Genomic DNA, 21,373 nt, shown 5'->3' on the forward strand with positions numbered 1-21,373 from the left:
CCTCTGGCCTCTTCTGGTTTTTTACCTGTAGCCCTGTCTGTCTGTGTGTAACTTTGTGAGCCAGCATTTTTACTTTTGACTCATTATTTTAAAAATTATGATTTTTTCTTATGTTTGACAATGTATTGTCTTTAGATTTTTATGTCTTTGTACCTTATCATTTTTTTTTTTTTTTTTTTTGGTATTGGGACTCGAACTCAGGACCTTGTGCTTGCCAAGCAGGTGCTTGTGCCATTGAGCTATAGCCCTGGGCCCTGCTTTAGCTTTAAAAAATGTTTATTCCTAACTTCCAAAGTTTGGTGTTTTAATTTTCCTTTAGGAATTTCCACTATTTTGAAAAAACTACCCTATTTTATGTTAGAATGATAATTAGTACTGTAATTAATTTATTTATAACATAATTAATAGTGTTTAAAATTCCTTTTCAAGGCCAGGAGACAAGCTTCTCAAGTCTTTACAGCGGAGAAGATTCCTTGAAGAATTAAGCTTTTTGGTGATTATGGCATTGCCCTTTGTTTTCCAAACTCTGATATGGAACTCTTTAATACAACTTAAGAATCTGCAAATTCTCTTAAGTGCTCAACATGTTTGCCTACATTACATTTTACCTTAAAAAAAAATTAAACCTTTAGTGCTTTATTATCTACTAATTGTTTCAATAAAATATTTTCTTTGCACTGAAATTTTTTCTTGCCCATGTTTCAGAACACAATTTTCTATTGTGTGTGTAAATTGATATATATTGGGTCTTGACTTGTGTACGTTCTCTTAGTATTTTACATATATTAATCTTTAAAATTCTTCTTTTAGACAAGTGCTATAATTAGCCCCCTGAAGGAGCTGGAGCTCTCACAGAGTAATAATTTGTCCAAGAAAATGATCATGATTTGGGGGTGAGCCCACGCTGTTCCACTTCCAAGCTCTTAACACTATACTATTTAGCTATCGTCTCTTGAAGAACATGTATAATGAAATTCCCTTTTCACTGTGTAGACATAGTCTTATTATGTAACAGGCATAATTCTTTAAATAAGGATTTGCTTTTGCTAAATATTTATATTGACTATACATGTAAATTTTTGTTGTTGTTGTTGTAGTTGTTTTTTGTTTTATTTTTCTGGTGCTAGGGATTGAACCCAGGGCTTTGTGCATGCAAGGCAAGAGCTCTACAACTGAGCCAAGTCCCCAACCCTCAATTTTAGAGTCTGTGTTGAATGTATCTTTTGTAGGAAAGAAACTCCCAGATTCAGGTGGAATATTGTTGTGAGTCGCTGGAGCTGGATATTGGTCATGTGACAGGGCAGGACAGAGCCAGTGCCTCAGGCAGTCAAGCTACCTTGGTATTGAAAAAGGCATCCTGCTTGGAGAATTACAGTCATTAGTCACTAGGCAACATAATCTCTCCTGATACTAACTTTTTACAAGAGTATAAAATAAAGACCCCTACTGTTGCCCATCAGGTAAGAGGTAACTCCGCCTGACCCAGCTCTTGTATTTTCCTCCACCCAGCACGGTTTCTCTCCGGCGTACAATGAGACCAGTGAGGTCCCTACAGAATATAAGTTGTATCACTGCAAGCATGAATTCCTACTCTGACAGACATAGGCAGAAGGAAATTATTTAAAGATTTCAGAAGCTCACTGGACCCATGAGTAACTAGAGAGCTGGGCTGAACCAGCTCAACTGCAGGCTAAGATATGGTTTAATTTATATCCAGAACAATCTTGTTATGTACCATAGTAAAATTGTCTGCTCAAAATTCAGACTCCAGGGAGGGCATGATTCACATGAGACTAATCAGATAGTGATCTCCAGAGGAAATGAGGATGGGAAGGAAATGGATATTTAAAAGCCAAAAATAAAAACATTTGTGAATTTTAGGTACTCCAACAAACACTGAAATTTGCCCCCCCAAAATGAAATAGTCTTGCCAAATAGAAAATTCTGAAACTGCCCTTTCTAATACTCTGTCCTTCAGAAGTAATATTTTTTTTAGTTTATATCTCCATGCAGTTGTTCTTTTTCATGCCACTATGTTCTCTTACCTAGACAGTGTGATAACCTAACTAGTCTCTCTGTCTTAAGTCTGTATTCTCTACCATTTGTCCTTCACACTGAAGCACAAACATTCTAAATACAACAGTGTTTGTCAGCTTTCTAGGTTAGGTTAATCCTCTTCATTATGGATCAAATCCAGCTTTCTTACACAGTCTGGGCTGTGCTTACCTCTCCAGTGTGATCTCTCACCAATCCTTTTCATTAAATATTCATTTTTTTTATTTTTAGTTTTTATTTCTATTGGTACATGTTCACAGTACATAAAGATGACATTTACCGTGGGGAATTGGTACATGTATATAATACGTCCTAGTGCTTTTCACTTCCCCTTCCCCTCACTACTCTCATCACTTGAAGCTCCCTCAGCCTGCTGTCCTTTGTCAAAGTACACGCAGCACGTGCTGCCTAGAGCCTCCGCGACAGCATTCCACATGTGCTCTCCGCAGTGTTTCTTGCCCTGCTCAGTCTGGGGTAAGTCACCCTCTGAGGACTTGACACAGTGTTCTATAGACTTCCAGTGTCTTAACAAGGTAAGCACAGAAATTAAAAATTGCTGCAGTTTCTTTTTTTAATTTTACAAAAATAGCATTGGCTTGTGCTTCTCTTTTAAAAATTGTCCTTCACTACAGACTGGGAAGCACTGTTCTTCCAAGAGTCTGCAAGAGCTGCATCACACTGCTTACTAAATTGCAGTCTATTTTAATTCTCTACCTTTTTATACGCCCCTCAGTAAAAGCTGTGATTTCAGGAACGGTGCCTACTTTATATGCATAACCCCAGGATCTCTAGTATGTTTACACTCCAAAATACTTTTTATTGAATGAGAATGGAGAATATGCCTGAAAGTGGAGAATATGTCTGAAGTGTCTGGATACTCCATCTTTTTATCTCTTCAAATCATCCCTCACGCCCAGTGAATTCAAATCATTATCTGTAAGATGACAAGAAGTCTGATTAGGGAAGTGAGAAGTAACAGGGTTAAACATTTGAGTGTTCTGCAGTCTTTGAGTAGATCATGGAGTTAGGAACACTCTCCTCAGAAAGAGAATGAATATGTACACATCTGCAGTATTTGCATAGAGTATCAGCCTCAACCACAGCCAGTCCCAAAGGTTGAGTCCTGCTCTTGGTCACTTCCCACAAAGGATGAAAGTAGACATTCTAGTTCACTGGTTACCAGGATTTATCTCAATACCCCTTGACATTTCCAAAGTACAGAAGTTTCCACGAAGTTTTGTGGGCTATAGCTTTCAGTGTTTGCAATAAATGAGACATTTTTTGAAACAACACACAGGTATGTTTTCCATTAGCCATGACCATCAAACAATGTAATCTATTGAGAATCATTCTTTAAACATAATAGTTCTGCATATGAAATGTCAAGTTTGATATCTTCAAGGAATTATACAGTATGAGTAATTCTTCATTCAATATAAAGTTAGTTTCACATAAGGGCTTTGTATATATTGGTGCCACAGCCATATGAGACCAGGCTAATTTTAATTTTAGTTATCATCATCATCATCTTCCCCAGATTCTTCATTGTCCTGACTGGCAAGTTCTGTTGCTTCCTGTGCAGCTCTGAAAGCCTGCTCCTCTTCCACACTAGGGTCATCCATTTCTGTAATTTCTGGTCCACTGGAGTATTCTTGATAAACTGGTGGTGGAACTGGGGGTGTGTAATTATCCACACTATACTTACATCCCCAGCCTACGTAGAAATTTTCAAATTTTCTATAAGTTAAAAAAGTCATATTCAGTGAAAAAGATGATCTTTCTGTAGACATACAGTGCTATTTCATTGTACCATGGTCCAGTAAGAAAAATGTACATTTAAAATACAAAGTTAGAGGTAAATTATCCCCTACTATTCTACTATAGGCAATCATTTTGATCCAAACTGCTTAAGCTAAGAAAACCATGGGCCCAGACCCTGTCAAAATATACCATACACCTAGAACTCAAGAAAAGGCTTTACACAATTCAAGGTTGGGGGGAATGTTACTAACTTCTCAGAAAGTTATATAGAAGGGTTTAAACATGTTCCCACTGAACTGAACCATCGGTGGTATATGTATGATTGTCCAGCAGTTTTTACCACTGATGGTATAAACACATCTAATCACCTCAGTCTTTTTGCTAATAAAGTTAACAAAAAGCTGCCCATGGGACAGTCATGCATGTTCCACCCATGGTTCAAGCCACTGAGTAGTGAGGCCCTGTCATGAGTGTGTTAAAAGGCCATTAACCAAGCAGACTTGGCTGAGTGAGGAGTCAAACTTGGGGTTAAAAAACCTATGTTACTTTTTCAGGCCCAACCTTGGGCAATTACAAAGGCTTTATCTGGGAAGCCTCACCCTGGAAAACTCCCCACTCCCCAACTGGGAGGACTACTTTTCTCACACCAAACAAGGTGTCCAAGCAGTGCATTGCTGAGGAGAGCTATGTCCAAGGTCTTTCGCCCCTCTGGTTGGTCTTGCTCGCTTTCTGTGTTCCTAGCTCAGCTGCCTTCATTTCTAGGTTTTTTCTGAGGCCTGAACACCCATTCTCATCTCCATCTGAAAACCACAAGTGCCTTTTGTTCAGAGACTGCCTTGTTAGTGAAGTGATCCCCAAGACCCCCAAATCTATGACAACCATGTTTCTGCAGACCCATCTGACCACTCACAGTAAGAAATGAGTTTTGAAGAAGTCAAAAGAGTTGTCCTGCATGTGCTATCACAGTGAGGGACTGAAGGTTCAGTTCTGAGTTTTTGGCTTGTTGCCCTAATGGTTCTCTGACACCTGACAGCTCAGCTCTCTCTAGCACCACTGTACTGCCGAGGAGAGACTGTCATGAAAGAATGGCAGCACAAGACAAAAGGAATTTCTAGGTGAGTGATAATAGGATTTTGAGTATATTGATTCTAAATCCCTCAAAAGCGATTACAGCATTTTTAATTGTTCTTTATCAAACATGTTTAACAAAAGGGATCTGAGTCTTAAACTAACCACTACTTAGAATTATCTCCATCAATCTAAGTAAATAAGTAAATTACACAAATAATCATAGAATAAAAATCATATTTTCTTTCAGTTAAGGGCAAAAGCCTGAATTACTCTAACATCAATGATATACTGTATAATCAATACTTGCCGCACACATATAATATAGCAAAGATGAATAACAATACTAGCTTAACATTCTAGCGATAACATAATTTCCAAAGCTTACTCAGGAACTTACTTGCCAGTGGAAAAGGCATATGCTCCAGGCCAAAGGTTGGATCGAAGGACTGCAGTAGCATACTGTGGAATGAGACTTGAGGATAGTCGTGTTGTCCAAGCGGGTATATTCTGAATTTCTGGAACACAATGAGAAATTAAAATCTTAACTCTCAAATAGACAAGAATCTACTGTGCAGCTGAAATTATTTTTCTAAATATTAAAAACATACATACATATTTGATATAGAAAGAAATTAAAAGACCATATAAAATCAGGAGAGTATTTTTTGAATGCTTTAGAACTACACAATTTGAAATATACATATCTATATGTACATTCACACATATACACATTTTTCCTACAGAGGTTTTATTAAGGGAGAGGAGGTTATGTGGGAAAAGGAATACTATTTTGTATTATGTGCCACCAAAGAAAAGTCAGATTACTATTAATGAAGAAACTAAACAGTACCATCGAAAGCGTTTACATGGCTATGCCATGTGTTTATAGTCTGCAGAATGCAAGGCAGAATGATGCACAAGGATCACCATTTCCCCTAAGGCTGACAGCATATGTTTCCTCCCTGTATCACTGCTTTGGCCTACAATTCCAGAACATGAAAGGAGAGGGGTTGAGACCTTGGCACCTACCTACTTTTTGGAGGTTCCCGGTTCTTATGTATGTACCACATAGTGCACATTGTATATAGTTTTGGGGTTACTCTGCTAATAGTTACATAAAGTTACCTAAATCTTCAGAGATTGGGGTCAAAAGAGGAGGCCCCACTTCTTGTTCTACATAGTCAGGTTCTTCTCCTTTTTCTTCTTCCTTTTCTTCATCTTCCTCTTCTTCCTCCTCATGTTTTGGTATGGGATTGAACCAAGTACAGCGACCCTGGAAATGAATGTTTCAAGATTTAATAGTCTAATGTAGATTTTAAAATTTCAATATTCATTTGGATTGAAGCATTTATCAGGATGTGGTTTCAATGTATGGGAAACTAATTTTCCATTTATGCTTTCTACATGCATTTACCAAGTGCTATTTCCTCTAATTTTCAACCAAAAAAATATACTATTATTTCCAAGAATTTGCTAACTTCTTGAAGTTACAAAATTTGAAGTTTCATGTGTATCTTAAAATTAACAGAACCTTAGTGGAAAAGGTTGTATTATATTGGTTGCATTATATTGGTTGTAATAAATTGTATAAATTAAGTAAAGCTATTATGATTAACAATTTTTAAATTTGGTAATAAAGTTGGGGATTAAATTTCTCAACTCTAGGGGCTGGGGATTTAGCTCAGCGGCAAAAAGCGCTTGCCTGGCAAGCGCAAGGTCGTGAGTTCGGTTCCCGGTACCGGAGAAAAACCAAAAAAAAAAAAAAAAAATTTCTCAACTCTAGATGTGTCTCAGAGTATATCCTACCTAGATCAAAATATAATGAAGATTTTTCCACCTGTAAATGAGGGAGTACAATAGAGGGTTTAGAAGGATGGACCCTGGCTCCATTCTACACAGCTTCACATCTGACTATGTTATTTATCAGCCGCATTCTCTCTGTCATGTTCTTAATGGTTCCTAAATTCTCTGCCTCAGTTTCCTCATCTATGAGATAAAGATAATAATACAAAAATTTTCATAAGGTGGTTCTGGGGATTAACTTAGGAATAGATGTATATAATCAATTTAAAAGATAGCGTATGCATCTATAATTTAATATATAGTATAGTCATATAATTTAATACAATCATACATAACATTTAATATGCATATAGTCCTATTAACACCTGATACATACATCCTATAACTGCTACATAGCACTATTTACTTACTTTTTTAAATCTTTCATGGTTCTTGACATAAAAGGTCCATGTATTATAGAGATAGAATAAAAGAGCTCTTTCCAAAATAATTCATCCATCACTAGTTGATATATAAAAGCAGAGTAATTTCAGAACACACACAAATCTAAGTCTGTGCAGTATCTGACAACATTCCCCTACCTGAGGAAGAATGTGCTGAACGTGATGAACCCAATTGGATAGAGATTCCACTAGATCAATCACTTGGATGCCTTCAAAATCAGGGTTTTCTTCAAAGCTATCTCGTCCGCTTTCTACATCTTCCTCTTCCTCTCCTTCCTCTTCACCGAACTGATAGAATCCTAGAGGACTGACATGAGTTCCTGCTGAAATTCGGGCAATTTGTGCTCGTAAGTAATTGCTCTCATTTCCTGGAAAAGGTGGGTAGCTTACGATGGGAGCATCCAACCGCCCAGTAAAAAATTTTTTGATTTTTCTTGCAGTAACAATTTGTGCAGGTGTGACTGATGGTAGCTTCACCCACGGTCTTCCTGGTTCATTGCAAACAAAATAGACATATTTGTTGGCACCCGTCCTACTTTCTTCTTTTGGAATCGCCTGTGGGGGCTTGTAGAAGGACTTCGGTAACTCATCCTCCTCATCTTTGTCAGCCTCACTTTCACCATTGTACCTCTCTTCAGCTTCAGCTACATCCTCTTCTTCCACTTCCTCTTCATCTTCCCCCTCACGAATTTCTACTTCAGCTACAATATAATTCATTTCCAGGCCCAAGATCTTGCCCCAGAAACGGCATCTTTGGACTGGGTGAGTGTCAGTAAGTTGTTTGAGGGCAAGAAATATGCGATAAGTTTCATCCGTGCCCAAACCAAGTCCAGCTTGTTCAAAATAAAAAGCGGACTCCATTACATTTGGAAGAGAGTTCTCTGCCTGGGAAAACAAATCCTATTAAAATGTTATCCATAAGCAGAAATGCCTGTTTCCTTGATATTAGCTCTAATTTCTCCACCCCTTTAACATTTCTTCAAAGATTTAACTTAAACTATAATAGTTCTCAAATTTCACTTCTACTCTCATAACTTATAAACTTAGCTTCTTATACTCATTGTATTTTGTACTCCTTACTATGACAGTTACCCTGTTTTATATGTATATGTTAGGAAGAATTTAATAACTGTTATTGATAATGAAAATACAACAGTCTGTTTTATAAAAAATATTTAAGCAATTCTTGTGCTAAAATAAGATGTAACTTGCATACACAAGTATTTAGAGAAAATAGAGGTATAAATATTTTACATTGCCATTTAAAAATATTTTTGAAATACATGGTTATATATGTTTAGGGTAAATAACAATCAATATATTTATATATATACATATATGTACAGATATGTGGTAACAGTATAAATAAAAAGAAAATGTAATAAAGTTAAGTGTTCAATTTAACTTGAAGACAATGTAATCAGATGCATATCCCTACTTACAATAAATAATTTGTGATCTAACATAATGAAGAAAAATATAAATAGTCCTACAAAAGAATAAACAGGAAAATGAGCAAGCAGTCTGAAGTGTGCTGAAGAAAAACATTTGTGAGAATGTGGGAATGTAGGAAAAAACCTTAACTGAGATGATAGAGAAATGGAGAGCATTTGCTATTCTTACACACGATCTGCTCTCATTTATATTATTATAGTATCATAATAAATATAATGCCTTTTAAAATCCTCATCTTTTCTTATATATTCTTAAAGACAGGGTCTTGCTATATGGTTCAGGCTGACTCTGAACTCCCAATCTAGCCCAGGCTGGCCTCAAGCGCATTGTAATCCTCCTGCCTCAGCCTCCAAAGTGCTGGGATTACATGTGTGCTCCACCATGTCCCACTCTTGCTTTGGGTTATAAAACTCATTGTTGATCCTTCTCAGCCCTCTAGAACTTTTTCTTGGCTTCTTTCATTGGTCCTTTCATTTCCTAAGTGAGCCCTAGATGTTAGTGTCCTCAAAAGTGCCTCTCCATCTCAGCACACAATGTTTTAGTTTTAGAAGTGTTCTCCCATACCACCTCAAGTGATATATGGCTGCTTGGAATTTGAATCTTTCCTCATCTTCTATTTTTCATTTTCCCTGGAATTTTATTTATTGCAGTCTTCACTTGGTGAAGCCTACATATCTTTTGTGATCCAGAAGAAATATCACTTCCACTACAAAGCCTTGCCAAGTTGCCAATAGCAGAATTAGGTGCTCCTTTCTCTCTGGTGGTCTAGCCAGCTGTCAAAACAGTAGAACTGTTGCTGTGATACATCCTTAGTATATACTCAGACCTTTTACTCATACTCCTCAGGATGTTGCCATGTGACTATCCCTGAGGCATGGAAAGTCAAGTCACTTGCTCCAAGTCGTACAACTAGTGAGTGACTGACGCGGTATCTAACTCAGCTCTAAGTCCAAAGCCCAGGTTTTTTCCATCATAGGAAGCCATCTCTTCACTGTACTAATCAATAGCTTTATAATTTTTGGTGTCCCTCTTACTTGACTGTAAGCAACTTAAGGCAGAAAAATCTTTTCCACATGCACATCTCTCTACGTGGAATGCAGTAGACAGTCACAGTATTTGCCAGTGAATGAGTGCTGAAGTCTAGGCACAACTACAAAATGAATACATACACAGAAGTCAGGAACAGCATTGTCACATAGCTGAAGTCTCGTTCTTTCAGAAGCCAACTCTTCCTGTTCCTTCTCTGAGCTTTTCACTCAGTTTTCCCAGGTTTTAAAGCCAGTTCTACCCTGTTCATCAGGATGATTTATCGACTCTCCTTAGTCTAAATGTCCCCACCAAGCCTCACGCTCTCATAGGTGGGGCTTTTGGAAAAGGTTGGATCACGGATGTGGGACTGTGCAGTAAGGGTGTGTGGTGACTAAATTACTCCACTGAGTGCTTCAGCACGGTTTTGGTGGTGGATAACGGGAAGGTCCACCCTACGAATGGTTGGCACTATCTGATAGGTTTGTAGCCTGGATGAGACAAAAGAGAAAAGGAGGCTTGCCGCTTGCTGATTTCTGTGTTCCTTGCCATGGATTGTTTCTCCTCTGTGATACCCCTCTGCCATGCCGTGATGGCTTGGAGCCAGCTGGCTATGGACTGGAGCCTCTACAGATTGTGAGGTAAAATAAACCTTTTCTCCTTTAACTTCTGGATATTGAAAGTATTTTGTCCCAGCAATGAGGAAATAACTAAGACAAGGGCTTAGGTGCTAGGTCGAAACAGGTTATTTCTGTTTTCATTCAGCATGCTACTCTTAAGATGGGGACCCTCGCCCTAGGACGCTGTGCTTTTCATGTCCTGGTGCCCATTTGGACCTCGCCTTGATTAAGGCCTCTGGGGGACCTCTTCTACCTGCCTGCCCCATGTGCTGTGCCCCTGAGACCACACCATTATGTATGGCAACATAGCCAAATGCCATCTTGTTGAAGCAGCCTGGTATTGATTACTGAACCCCACCAGCCTTTCCTTCTCAGTACTTTGGACCCCACCGCCCATGGGCTGCTGAACTGCAGGCTTGCACCTAGGTTCCAATTTTCCCCTACAGAGTGAGTCTCTTTTTGAAAATATGTTACTCTAAACATCGGATTTGCAACTTATGTACACACTTTAAGTATGCTAGTAACAGAACAGGGAGGTTCAGAAGATGTGTATGTAGGACTTAGGAAACAATACAAGATACTCCTTTAAAATATTTTAAGCTTTTTTTGTTTTGTACTATTGGGAACTGAAACCAGGGTCTCCTGCATGTCAAGCAAGTGCTTCACCACTTAGCTACATCCCCAGCCCATTATGAAATTTTATTTTGAGGCAGGGTCTTGCTGAGTTCCCCAGACTGGCCTTAAGCTTGCAAAGCCAGCTGGAGTTATACAGTGAGTTCAAAAGCCAGCCTAAACTGCATAGTCAGATCCTGTCTCAAAAACACCAAACAAAAGCAAAAACAGGCGGGCGTGGTGGCACACGCCTGTAGTCCCAGCACTCAAAAACACCAAATAAAAACAAAATCAGTGGGTATGGTGTAGCACACCTGTAACCCCAGCACTCAGGAGGCTGACAAGGAGGATAGCTGCAAGTTTGAGGCCAGCCTGGGTTACACAGTGAGTCCAGCCTGGACTATGCAGCAAGAGTCTGTCTTTAAAAAAACAAAACAAAGCACATTTGGCTGGTTCCAAGGCAGGGTGGCAGAGCAGGGGGGCATTGCAGATGAGAAATAGTCCACAGTAAGCAGGCAGGCAAGAACACATTAATCCTGTCTCTGTCCCTTATATTTTATGCAGACTACCTGCCCTAGGGTGAGTATAGCACTCGTACCCTTAATCCTACCCAGAACTATGCCCAACCGATCAGTGGACTGAGTTTTGTAAATCAATCACACACCCTTGATCCCAGCACCACACAGTCTAGATCCACCTCTGAAAATCCCCCTCAGCCATCTCTGAAAAGCAGCTCCCCTCCCCCATGATGGCATGAGGTTTTTGCAGACATCTGGACACAAGTATAACACATAGCTTACATGTAACTGCAGGGCAGTAGGTTTGCCTGCATGAGTCTCACCACAGACACATGAAGAATGCATTACACTATGTCCTCATGATAGTTTCAGTGTCGGTGATAGAAACTTAACTGTATCTGGCATTCACTGTTCAACAAATATTTAATAAGAACTAACTATATGCCCAGATCTGTACCAGATAACTTGGAGAATATGATAAACAAAGAAGCCATCTTACAAAGAAACCATCCTTTCTGTTTCCAAGAAACTTACCACACAAACCTCTAACAAAAACTAAGGCTTATAACATATTACAACTTCATGTGAGCTAGACCTAGTGGTACATGCTTGTAATCCCAGCCCCAGGGAAGCTGAAGCAGGAGGATCATGAGTTCCAGGCCAGCCTGAGTTACATAGCAAGACCCTGTATCAGAATAACAACAATAACAAACCACACATTGTGAAATAATAATTAACAAGGAAGTGAGTGGCATCAAGTGAGTTAGTTGGAGGCTTGAAAAGATTTAAGGAAATTAAGATGCAAATACTATTTAGAAAGCCATAAAAACTACTTGCTATGAACTTAAAGCCACACCCCATCCAGCTCCCCAGGACTCCCCCAAAATTTAACCATTAATATTTATAGTAATGACTTACAATTTCATCTTCCAGTTCTTGGTCAGCTCCTTCCAAATGTCCCTGGAGAAAAAGAGCCTTTTGCCTCTCTGCTATTTCATATGTTGGGAGCATCTCATTCTCATTTTGGAGTGTATCTAACTTTTTACTAAAATGTGCCATTTTCACCTTTTGGCTGATATTTTCAATGATGTCAACAGCATTTTCAGGACGCTCATCAAATATCTTGGTCAGCACATTAGAAAGATGATCATATCTACTCAAACAGAGAAAATTCCAGATCACACGCACATTAAGAGCACTTATAGAAGCATTTCCTGCAGGTCACTTGGTTTTAGGGAACTCATGAATCTGACATCATCAGGGATTTTCAGTGAAGATGAGTCTGCCATGTTAGAGAGAAGCTATCCTAGAATTTTTCCTAAGAAATGCATCTAATGGGATAGGATGTTTAAGCTATTAAAGAAAAACATATTAAAGGAAGATACGTCATTCATATCAGATACAGCTTCACATTTCATTTCTGAAATGGAAGTCTCTTTAAAAGTGAACAACATTTTTATTGTTACTTTCTTTTCCATTCCCCTGTCCCTGTCACCCAACTTGATTTCTAAATCTGCTGATTGTATCTTTAAGACCTGTTTACCTCCTTTCTGTATTATTTTTAAGCCAGTTATTTACTTTATTTAGACCTACAAAGAATACATTTCACATTGCAACCTCCACCACACACAACAAAGACAAGTGTTATCAAATATGACGTTAAACTATGATACCGCTAAGGGGCTGGGGATTTAGCTTAGCGACAAAGCACCTGCCTGGCAAGCGCAAGGTCGTGAGTTCGGTTCCCGGTACTGGAGAAAAACCAAAAAAAAAAAACCCAAAAAACTATGATACCGCTAATATTTGGTTCTATTCAATCAAAAACAAAGCACTAGCTTTTATTTCACAACTAAATTACTGAAACTGCTTCTATCCTTTCGTTAATTCATTATATTTTATACATAACTGCTAGTGTGTGCTTTTTCAGTATCAGATTTACAGCACAGATTTTCTTTGAACAAGACAAACCCCTGGCAAATTTCTATTGGTGAAAAGAAACTTCTGTTGAAACTTGCATAAAATGACTCTCTGGTGGGTATGCATTAGATTTCTCCAATTTCTTTCTAGTTCACTTAAATCTTGCCTTAGTGAAAGAATACTTCCATCAAATACTATTTTTTAATTAAACTTTAGAGTGTACTTTCTGTTTCTTTAAGCCAAATAATGGCTACAAACATATATTCTGCATTATATATTCAGTAGGGACTCAGTATTTTCTGACAAAAGAGGAGGCACCTTGGCAGGTTAAGTTGAGGACTGAAACAGATTCAAAAGATGGCCTATGGTCTGCTGCCATTCATTCATTCTTTCATTCATAGTCAGTAATCAGCTGATAACATCATGATAGTAACTGAACATGTAAACATAGTACAAAGCGTACATTGTTACCGCACTCTGGGGCCTGCAGTATAGTGCCCTGAATCAGGCATTAAAATGTAAATGTATAAATATGTATACAGTTATAAATAACATTGGGTACTCTGGAGGAAAAGATGAGGCTCTTATATGTGGGTTCTGGAGCTGGGCATGGTGGTGCACGCCTGTAATGCCAGCACTCAGGAGGCTGAGGCCGGAGGATCGTTGTGAGTTCGAGGCCAGCCTGGGCTACAAAGTGAACTCAAGGCCAGCCTAAACTGCATAGCGAGACCCTGTCTTAAATAATAATAATAATAATAATAATAATAATAATAATAATAATACTTGGGTTCTATGGAAGCTGAGTTCTGAAGGGCCAGTAGTTAGCCAGGCATAGGCCTAGGAAAGAAGCCTCCAGGCCAGGGGACTCACAGTGACTGATCAGGCTGTGGGGCTACAGCAGAGTCTTGGGGAGGGAGATGTGAGTCAGTGATTCCTGAGACTGTGGATCCAGCAAGTTAAGTAGTCTAGGAGTCAGATCCCTCCCCGAGAAACAAACGAGTTGATATGATGTTTTCTAAAGTCCTTCTAGCTTAACATTTGACACACTCTGCTTATGTGACCATAACAGCAAGAATCTATGGAAATCTGTACTGTTAGGAGTTCTGAAATTGAAACTACAATTGGATGCCCAGAACATACCTGAACTGCTGGTCACCACACATGAAGAGAGACCTGGGTAAAGTGGGAGGGTTCTGAGCGCCTGTGTGATGACAAATTCTCCCAATATGCAGAACTCAGGGCTTTTCTAGATGCAGTTCCAGTGCTCAAGTCAGGACAGTCCCAGGAAGCTGGGACGTCTGGTCCCCACAGCACTAGCCTGGAAAGTAGCTCCCAGCCATGCCACACAAGCACTAGAACATTTAAATTGCAGACACAGGCCTTCCCTACCATTGTGGACAATTATTTTTTACAAGCATCCTGGAAAGATGCTTACACTTCTTTGCCTTTATTTTCTCTTCACAGCACAAGATTCATAAATCTTAGATTTCATTTCTGTGCTCCAGAGTCAAAATTCTTAAGAAACCCCACTGCTAACTGGGCGTGGTGACACACACCTGTAGTCCCAGCACTTGGGAGGCTGAGGCAGGAGGATGGCTGTGAGTTAGAGGCCAGCCTGGGCTACAAAGTAAGTTCAAGGCCAGCCTGCTTTTAGCGCTGTGATGACATTTTATGTGACTTTCTTTTCCTATAATATCTTTTGAAATGTACTTCCATTTACCGAGAGAAATACACTACCACAAATACCCTGCACCCTTTTCACTTAGCCAAACTGTTCTCCTTTTTATCGTAGACTTACAGGTTCAAGCCAGTCTTGCTGCTGGCCTGAAACAGGTAACCCTTGGCGTTCTGCACTGCGATCTCAAGCGTGCTGGGGGCGGTCTCTGAGGCCCCGGGCTCGGGGTCCTCCCCCTGGGCATTGCCGGTTCGCAGCTCTTTCGGCTGAGAGTGCGTGCTGCTTGACCTGTATTGCTGAGTCGGTGGGGAGGTGTCCTCCCTGGACTGGCTTCCAGAAGCCGATGCCTTTTCATCAGTCGACAGCCCCAGGGGGTCGGGGAGAGCAGTCCCAGCATCGGGGGCCCCACTGACGGCCCCGTCTGGCTGCTGTGCGGCCCCGAGGTCCTGCCTGGCCAGAGCGCGCAAGGGCTTCCGAGGCTGCGGCGGCGGGGGAGACACCGCCCCGTGTCCGGCTGCGCGGCCTCGGGACCCGGGGCTCCGAGTGCGGCTGCTCCCGGGCCGGGGTTCGGCCGCGTCGGGCGCTCGTTCGGCCTCCCAGGGCCCGGACGACTGGGGACCGGGGTCCCGGGGCGGAGCTGCTGCCTCTTCCTCCCCTGGCCGCGCTGCTTCTCCCAGTTGTTGGTTTTCTGTTTCTTGACCCAGGGAGGTCGAGTCTTCCATGGAAAGAATCGTGAGAAAAGGTCTGATGAGGCGTGAAGAAGGGGAAGAAGGCGAACGTCACTCAGCGCTCCGGGTGCTCCGCCAGGGTTAGCGTCCCGTCTCCATGGCAACCCCGGGGCAGTTCCCGCCAGAAGAACAACTGCGGCCAGGGTTGTCGGGAGACCAAGGTGAGAATCCTAGATCTGTGATTTGATGGAGCCCCTGTCCCTCCTTGTTGCTCACCCAATCCGACCCGGGCTCTACCGCTGCTGTTAGGAACACCAGCTGCTGGCTCGGTCCCTTGAGCACCTCGTAGGCGCAGTGGTGACCCGGGTGACTTAAGGTCATCTGATGTGTGATCCAAGCTGTGCCACCAGGAGCAAGTTGTGCATTAGTGAAGAAACAGTGTGTGTGTGTGTGTGTGTGGTGGAGACTTGGGGACTCTTGTCTCATTGCTGCCACCAACCAAGTCGGGAGACTGGGAAAATTAAGCAAGGTCTGAGATTTGCTCTCCTGCCTTGGGTTGGATCTGCCTGACGGGTAGGCCGAATACATCTTAAAGGAGAAGGCAATGCAAAAGTTACCCTGTGTAAACAGTATCGTGGGCTACCCATTTTCTAATAATTAAAATTCAGATGAACGCTACAGCTATATTGTTATAAAATATTTTGTAATGTACATGTGAATTCATAATTTTACAATTACTTAAGGTCATGAGTGTAACTAGTAACTTTTGTATGCTCTCTCCCTCACGAAAAAAGTCTACAGGATTGGATCATATCTAGACTCAACTGCAAATGGTAAAGTAGTCAAGTCTTTAATGTTAGCTTGCTCTGCATTTCTCTTTTTAAATAAACCAACTAATACTTGGTTATTTTACACTTTACATTGATGTGAGTTTCATTTAGCACAGAACTTGATGGAAGAACATAAACTCTTCTACCCATAGTTTAGTGTGGGAATAAAAAACTCTTTAATAGTTTGATATAAGATATAGTTCTTTTCCTTTCCACGTGTGTGAATTCACATAATTGTGCATCTAATTTCTGCTGGCTCAAGGACTCCTTAATGTTAGCTCTTCTAGATTTAGAATCCTTGGAATTGTTAAATCAAAAAATCAATGAGAACTATAAGTTGATTTCTTTGTCACTGGTGCAAGGTTTACAGCAAACATTTCTCTGCTTAGTGGGTCTTTCTTCTGTCCTGCAGCTGATAAGATGTGGCGGAGGCTTTTTTCTTATAGGGAAGGTGGTAAGGCCAGGACAAAGGAAGCATAAAGGGACAAGGTGCTTAGAGGTAGCCAATAGAGAAATGTAAATCACTTGTATTTATTTATTTATTTATTTATTTATTTATTTATTTTTTGTACTGGAAATTGAACTCAGGACCTTGCACTTGCTACACAGGCACTTGTGCCGCTGAGCTATATCCCCAGCTTGAGAAATGTAAATCAAAACAACACCGAGATTCCATCTTACTGTACTAAGAATGTCTACTACATGCTCCACAGGAAATGCTGGTGAAGTTGTCGGGGAAAAGCAATCCTTCAAGAGATAGATTCCAGGTTCTTCGGTATCGTGAGCAAAGAATTTCTTTCACCAATGGTAAAAGAAAAAGCAGCTAAATTTGTTGAAGATGATGGGGAGTTTTGTGTAGGGTAAGTTTCTGCCAAAAGAAACAAAAAGGTGGCACAAATGGACGGCAGGGAAGTAGGAACAATGGATATAAACCAGGCTGTTGGTTTTAAACAGGGTGCAGCCCACCTGGGTTCTCTCATTGGATGTCTCTGGATAAGAGTGACAGAAATGATTGACAGGGTGCTGAGTCATCCAAGGAGCACCTTGTATACTTGGCTCTACCAGAATTCAATCTATTTTAATAACACACATGAGATGTCATCTAAATACATGAAATTTTAAACAAGTTTGAGTGGGGAAAATGTTACTGAAGGTCAGGTTATGAGATCTAACACACATTTGCTCTGTCTGACCAGAAGCTTTACAGATTTTTGGGGATCTTTGTTATTTTTATATCTGCTTCTCTTATGACAATGGAAGAGGACTGGCTCTGGGGTGTTGTGCAAATTCAGATTGGTGGAGGAGAGTGGTTTCCCAGCCTCAGTTGCACTACCTGTACTACTTTTCACTTTTGGTGGGAATTCAAACTAGTACAAACATTATGGAAAGTGATGATTTTGGAGATTCCTCAAAAGACTAAAAGTAGAAATTCCATTTTTCCAAGTTGTACTTCTTCTGGGTGTCTTCCAGAAAGAGCTAAGCCAATCATATTATACTGATACATATATACCCATGTTTATAGTAGCACCACTCACTGTAAGTAAATCATGGAAGCGACCTGTATATCAATTAACAGATGAATAGGTAAAGAAACCATGGTATTAATATATAATGGAGTACTACTCATCCAAAAAGAATAAAGTTATTTGTAAGAAAAGGGATGGATCTTGACATCATGATACTATTATAGGCAGCTAACTTAGATGAACATTACTATATAGTCAGAGAGGGACTGAGGTCTCAAAGAAGTCAGTGAAAGGTGGAGACATCAAAATTGTGGTGAGAGGCACATCAGAAGAATGCAAGGCTTCAGGATTACAGTTACAATGGCCGGGGCTGGGGATAGAGCTCAGCAGCAAAAGTGCCTGCCTTCCAAGTGTGAGGTCCTGAGTTTGATTCCCCCTGAAGTTACAATGGCCAGATTTGCAGACTTCCCTAATGATGAATGGAAATTTGGGACTATACTATAATTAGGGCCACCTAGCCCATTAAGTCCAGATATACATCAGACACCTGGGTGACAGATCATCTGCGCCCACCCCTTTCTCAAAACGTTCCTGTTTCAGAAGTCACAGAAAAGCCAAAGTTAATGATGTCAGCCGTGTACCCTTGCCACATGCCCCACATCCCTACTGGATCAGTCCAGTTAAGCCGCTATACTTGTAATCTTATTGGTTGATAATAGTTCGACCCATACTGTACCCCTCTCATGATTTTTTACCCATCTCATTATTTTGCCCTATAAAACATTCTTGGAGAAATGACCTCAGTGGCAACCTACCTGGAACCCCTCCTGTCTCTCAGGAGCTATTTCTATTCCCCAGTAAACCTTTCCTACTATTAATCTCCTTTGTCTTTGGAATTCATTCTTTAATGTCATGGGACATGAACTTGGCACATCTGACATTTAGCAAGTTGGGAGTTATATTTTTTCTATATTGATACTAAATAAAATTAATCAGACATAGAAATTTAACTATCATTAATTTATTTGATATGAGAGACTCAAAATATTAAGAGCAAAATAAAAGGGGGATGGTAGGAAAAGGGAGGTAAACTCTATGGAGATGAGAAAGGATCTAGGAAAGGAAGGCAAAAAACATGGGCAGTTCAAAGGAGAGAAACACAGCCAAGACGTGATCTGTAATATATGTGTATGATTTTTCTAAGATAGACATCAATGTTGCAAACATTTACTAAACATTTACTAAACAATTAGAAAATAAAATATTTTTTCCTTTTTAAAATAAAAATATATCCGCATGCTTAAAACTATTTTTATATCTCTGTCCTACATTTTTTTTTTCCTGGTTATTTTTGCCTGGATTTCTTACTTAAATTTACAATTTTAAACAATCCTTACAAAATTTTTGAATTCAGAAAAGATTACACTTTTGTAATAAAATAAAACACTTGTTTTTATACTCTTTTGGTGTTTTTGAGACAGACTCTTGCTGTGTAGTTCAGACTGGCCTTGAACTCACTATGTAGCCCAAGCTGGCCTCAAACTCACAGCAATCCTCCTGCCTGCTTGAGCCTCTGGAGTGCTGGGACTACAGGCCTCTGCCACCACACCCAGCTTGTTTTTATACTCTTAACAACCAAAATACAGCTTTATTATTTTGTATTCTTTGCATAAAGAATTATATATGTTAAGCAATGTTTGAATTCTTGCTAATCTTACTTTTGTTGAAGATCCAAGAAGAAAACAATCTTCAATAGTTTTGTGATATAACAATTTATGAAGACACATTTAATGGACCCAACTTAATTTTTTATAGAATTAAAAAAACCCAAAGTATTTCAATTTATACTTAGTAATTGAAATTCTTATATTTTAACTGACGTGAGTTGTTTCCTATCTATCAATATATCTGTGAACATTTATCCCATTTACAATTAAAGTTATTCCTAGGTTGCTTATGGAAACTGATATACAAGCATAGGCAGTAATTTGTCAAAGAATAATAGTAAGAGTTGCTGTACTTGAAACAGCAATGGATATTGCATTTAAAAATTCTAAGAAAGATAAATACAATTAGCTGGGCACTGTGGCACACATCTGTGATCTTAGCACTTGGGAGGCTGAGACAGGAGGATCGCTGTAAGTTCAAGGCTAGGTTGGGCTACACACTGAGTCCAAAGCCAGCCCAAACTACATAGCAAGACCCTGTCTCAAACCAAACAAAACAAAGATAAATACCATTATGGTTGTCCAATAATCAGGTAAAAATGTGTGCTAACAAAACTGAAGAAATCTTTTTATTATCTTAACAAATTTAAATTAACTCATTTGGGCCGGGGATATAGCTCAGTGGCACAAGCGCCTGCCTGGCAAGTGTAAGGTCCTGAGTTTGAGTCCTGATACACCCTCCAAAAAAAACTCATTTGTCAAAAGTTTACCTAAATCATATGAAAACATTTATGACAGAATGAAACAGTTCAGTTTACTTGTTTTTATGACTAAACTTTATCATTTTATTTGCAGATCTTATGTAAGCTTAGGACCAAATTTTTGGTGAAACTGTTCACATCACAGCTTGATTTTTTAAAAACTAATTTTATTGGTACATTTTAGATATACATAACAACATTCATCATAGAGAATTTGCATCTGTTCAGTGATACATCTTTCTTCTTTTTCTCCCATTCCCTTCCCCTCCCTTCAACCCAAGAAATTTTTCAGAAAAAAATAGAAAACAGAAAGGGATGGAAGACAGAGACAAGTATCAGATGATAAATTGAATTCCATCTCTAACTAGTAAGAGATACAGAAAAGCGTAAAGGAAAAAGTGAGAAATGATCAAAGAAATAAAACTGAAGATAATTTTCCGAAAACATTACTTTTAGGAACCATTCCCAAAACACTGTTTCCCAGGAGCCTCTTTAAAGAAAGGAGGAAGCAAAAACGTGAAAGCTACAAAATTCAGTTGGAATCCCCACCCAAATCAGGAAGATAGATGATAAATGGACAGACAGAGAAATGAACGCAGGTAGAAAAAACAAATTAACACAGCCCTCACACTGCGAGCAAACGCAAGGCGCTACACCCCGCACGGACAGGGCGCGCCCTCGTCCCCGCCCCTCCTGTTCCGCGAACCTGGGTCGCAGGAGGCCACCCGCCGTCGCAAGGGCTTCTGGGAGTCAGCTCTCGGCGTCGCGAGAGGCCCGCTGGCCGCCATCTTGGGTCGGGAGCAGGTTTGCCCGTGCAGCCGTGCTCCGCGCTGGGGCGGGACGGGCTGTCTCTCCTTCCCCGCGGCCTGGCCAGACGGGGCCCCAGGAGCGGGTGAGTGGGCGTGACGCCGGGGAGACTGAAGAGGCTGAGGCTGGTGCCCTGGGGAGGGTGTGCGCCCCGTGCTCGCCGCGGGTGTGCGGGGTTCCCGCAGGGCGGCGGGGGCGTGGCGCGCGGGGCGGCGGGG

The 21,373-nt window shown here is 40.3% G+C and overlaps 3 protein-coding genes across 8 annotated transcripts in view; 2 read left to right on the forward strand and 1 right to left on the reverse strand.

Moving 5' to 3' along the window:
- Positions 1–683, forward strand: part of Zufsp (zinc finger with UFM1-specific peptidase domain) — a 27,469-nt gene extending 26,786 nt beyond the window's left edge. For all 3 annotated transcript variants that reach the window (XM_005389113.2, XM_005389112.2, XM_005389114.2), the window contains one exon: positions 430–683. In XM_005389113.2, the coding sequence (XP_005389170.1) occupies positions 430–477 (48 nt within the window). In that variant the 3' untranslated portion in view covers positions 478–683. The remainder of the gene's footprint in view (positions 1–429) is intronic.
- Positions 684–2,851: 2,168 nt separating this feature from the next.
- On the reverse strand, positions 2,852–15,795 carry Rsph4a (radial spoke head 4 homolog A (Chlamydomonas)). 4 transcript variants are annotated; one of them, XM_013516649.1, is made up of 6 exons: positions 15,080–15,795; positions 12,283–12,517; positions 7,272–8,033; positions 6,013–6,160; positions 5,285–5,402; positions 2,852–2,989 (listed from the first exon to the last, which is right to left on the reverse strand). In XM_013516649.1, the coding sequence occupies exons 1-6, from the start codon at positions 15,676–15,678 to the stop codon at positions 2,986–2,988; spliced, it is 1,866 nt and encodes a 621-aa protein (XP_013372103.1). In that variant the 5' UTR covers positions 15,679–15,795; the 3' UTR covers positions 2,852–2,985. The 4 variants fall into 4 exon arrangements, with proteins under 4 accessions (XP_013372103.1, XP_013372101.1, XP_005389172.1 ...); XM_013516647.1 differs by having other exon boundaries at positions 2,852–3,792; XM_005389115.2 differs by having other exon boundaries at positions 2,852–3,792; positions 7,272–8,018; positions 15,080–15,794.
- Positions 15,796–21,093: 5,298 nt separating this feature from the next.
- Kpna5 (karyopherin alpha 5 (importin alpha 6)) overlaps positions 21,094–21,373 on the forward strand; it is a 53,568-nt gene continuing 53,288 nt past the window's right edge. The window contains exon 1 of the mRNA XM_005389117.2: positions 21,094–21,240. The gene's annotated coding sequence lies outside the window, so the exon portion shown is untranslated. The remainder of the gene's footprint in view (positions 21,241–21,373) is intronic.

This window comes from Chinchilla lanigera, unplaced genomic scaffold (genome assembly GCF_000276665.1).
Source record: "Chinchilla lanigera isolate Chin_1 unplaced genomic scaffold, ChiLan1.0 scaffold00035, whole genome shotgun sequence".
NCBI lineage: Eukaryota > Metazoa > Chordata > Mammalia > Rodentia > Chinchillidae > Chinchilla > Chinchilla lanigera.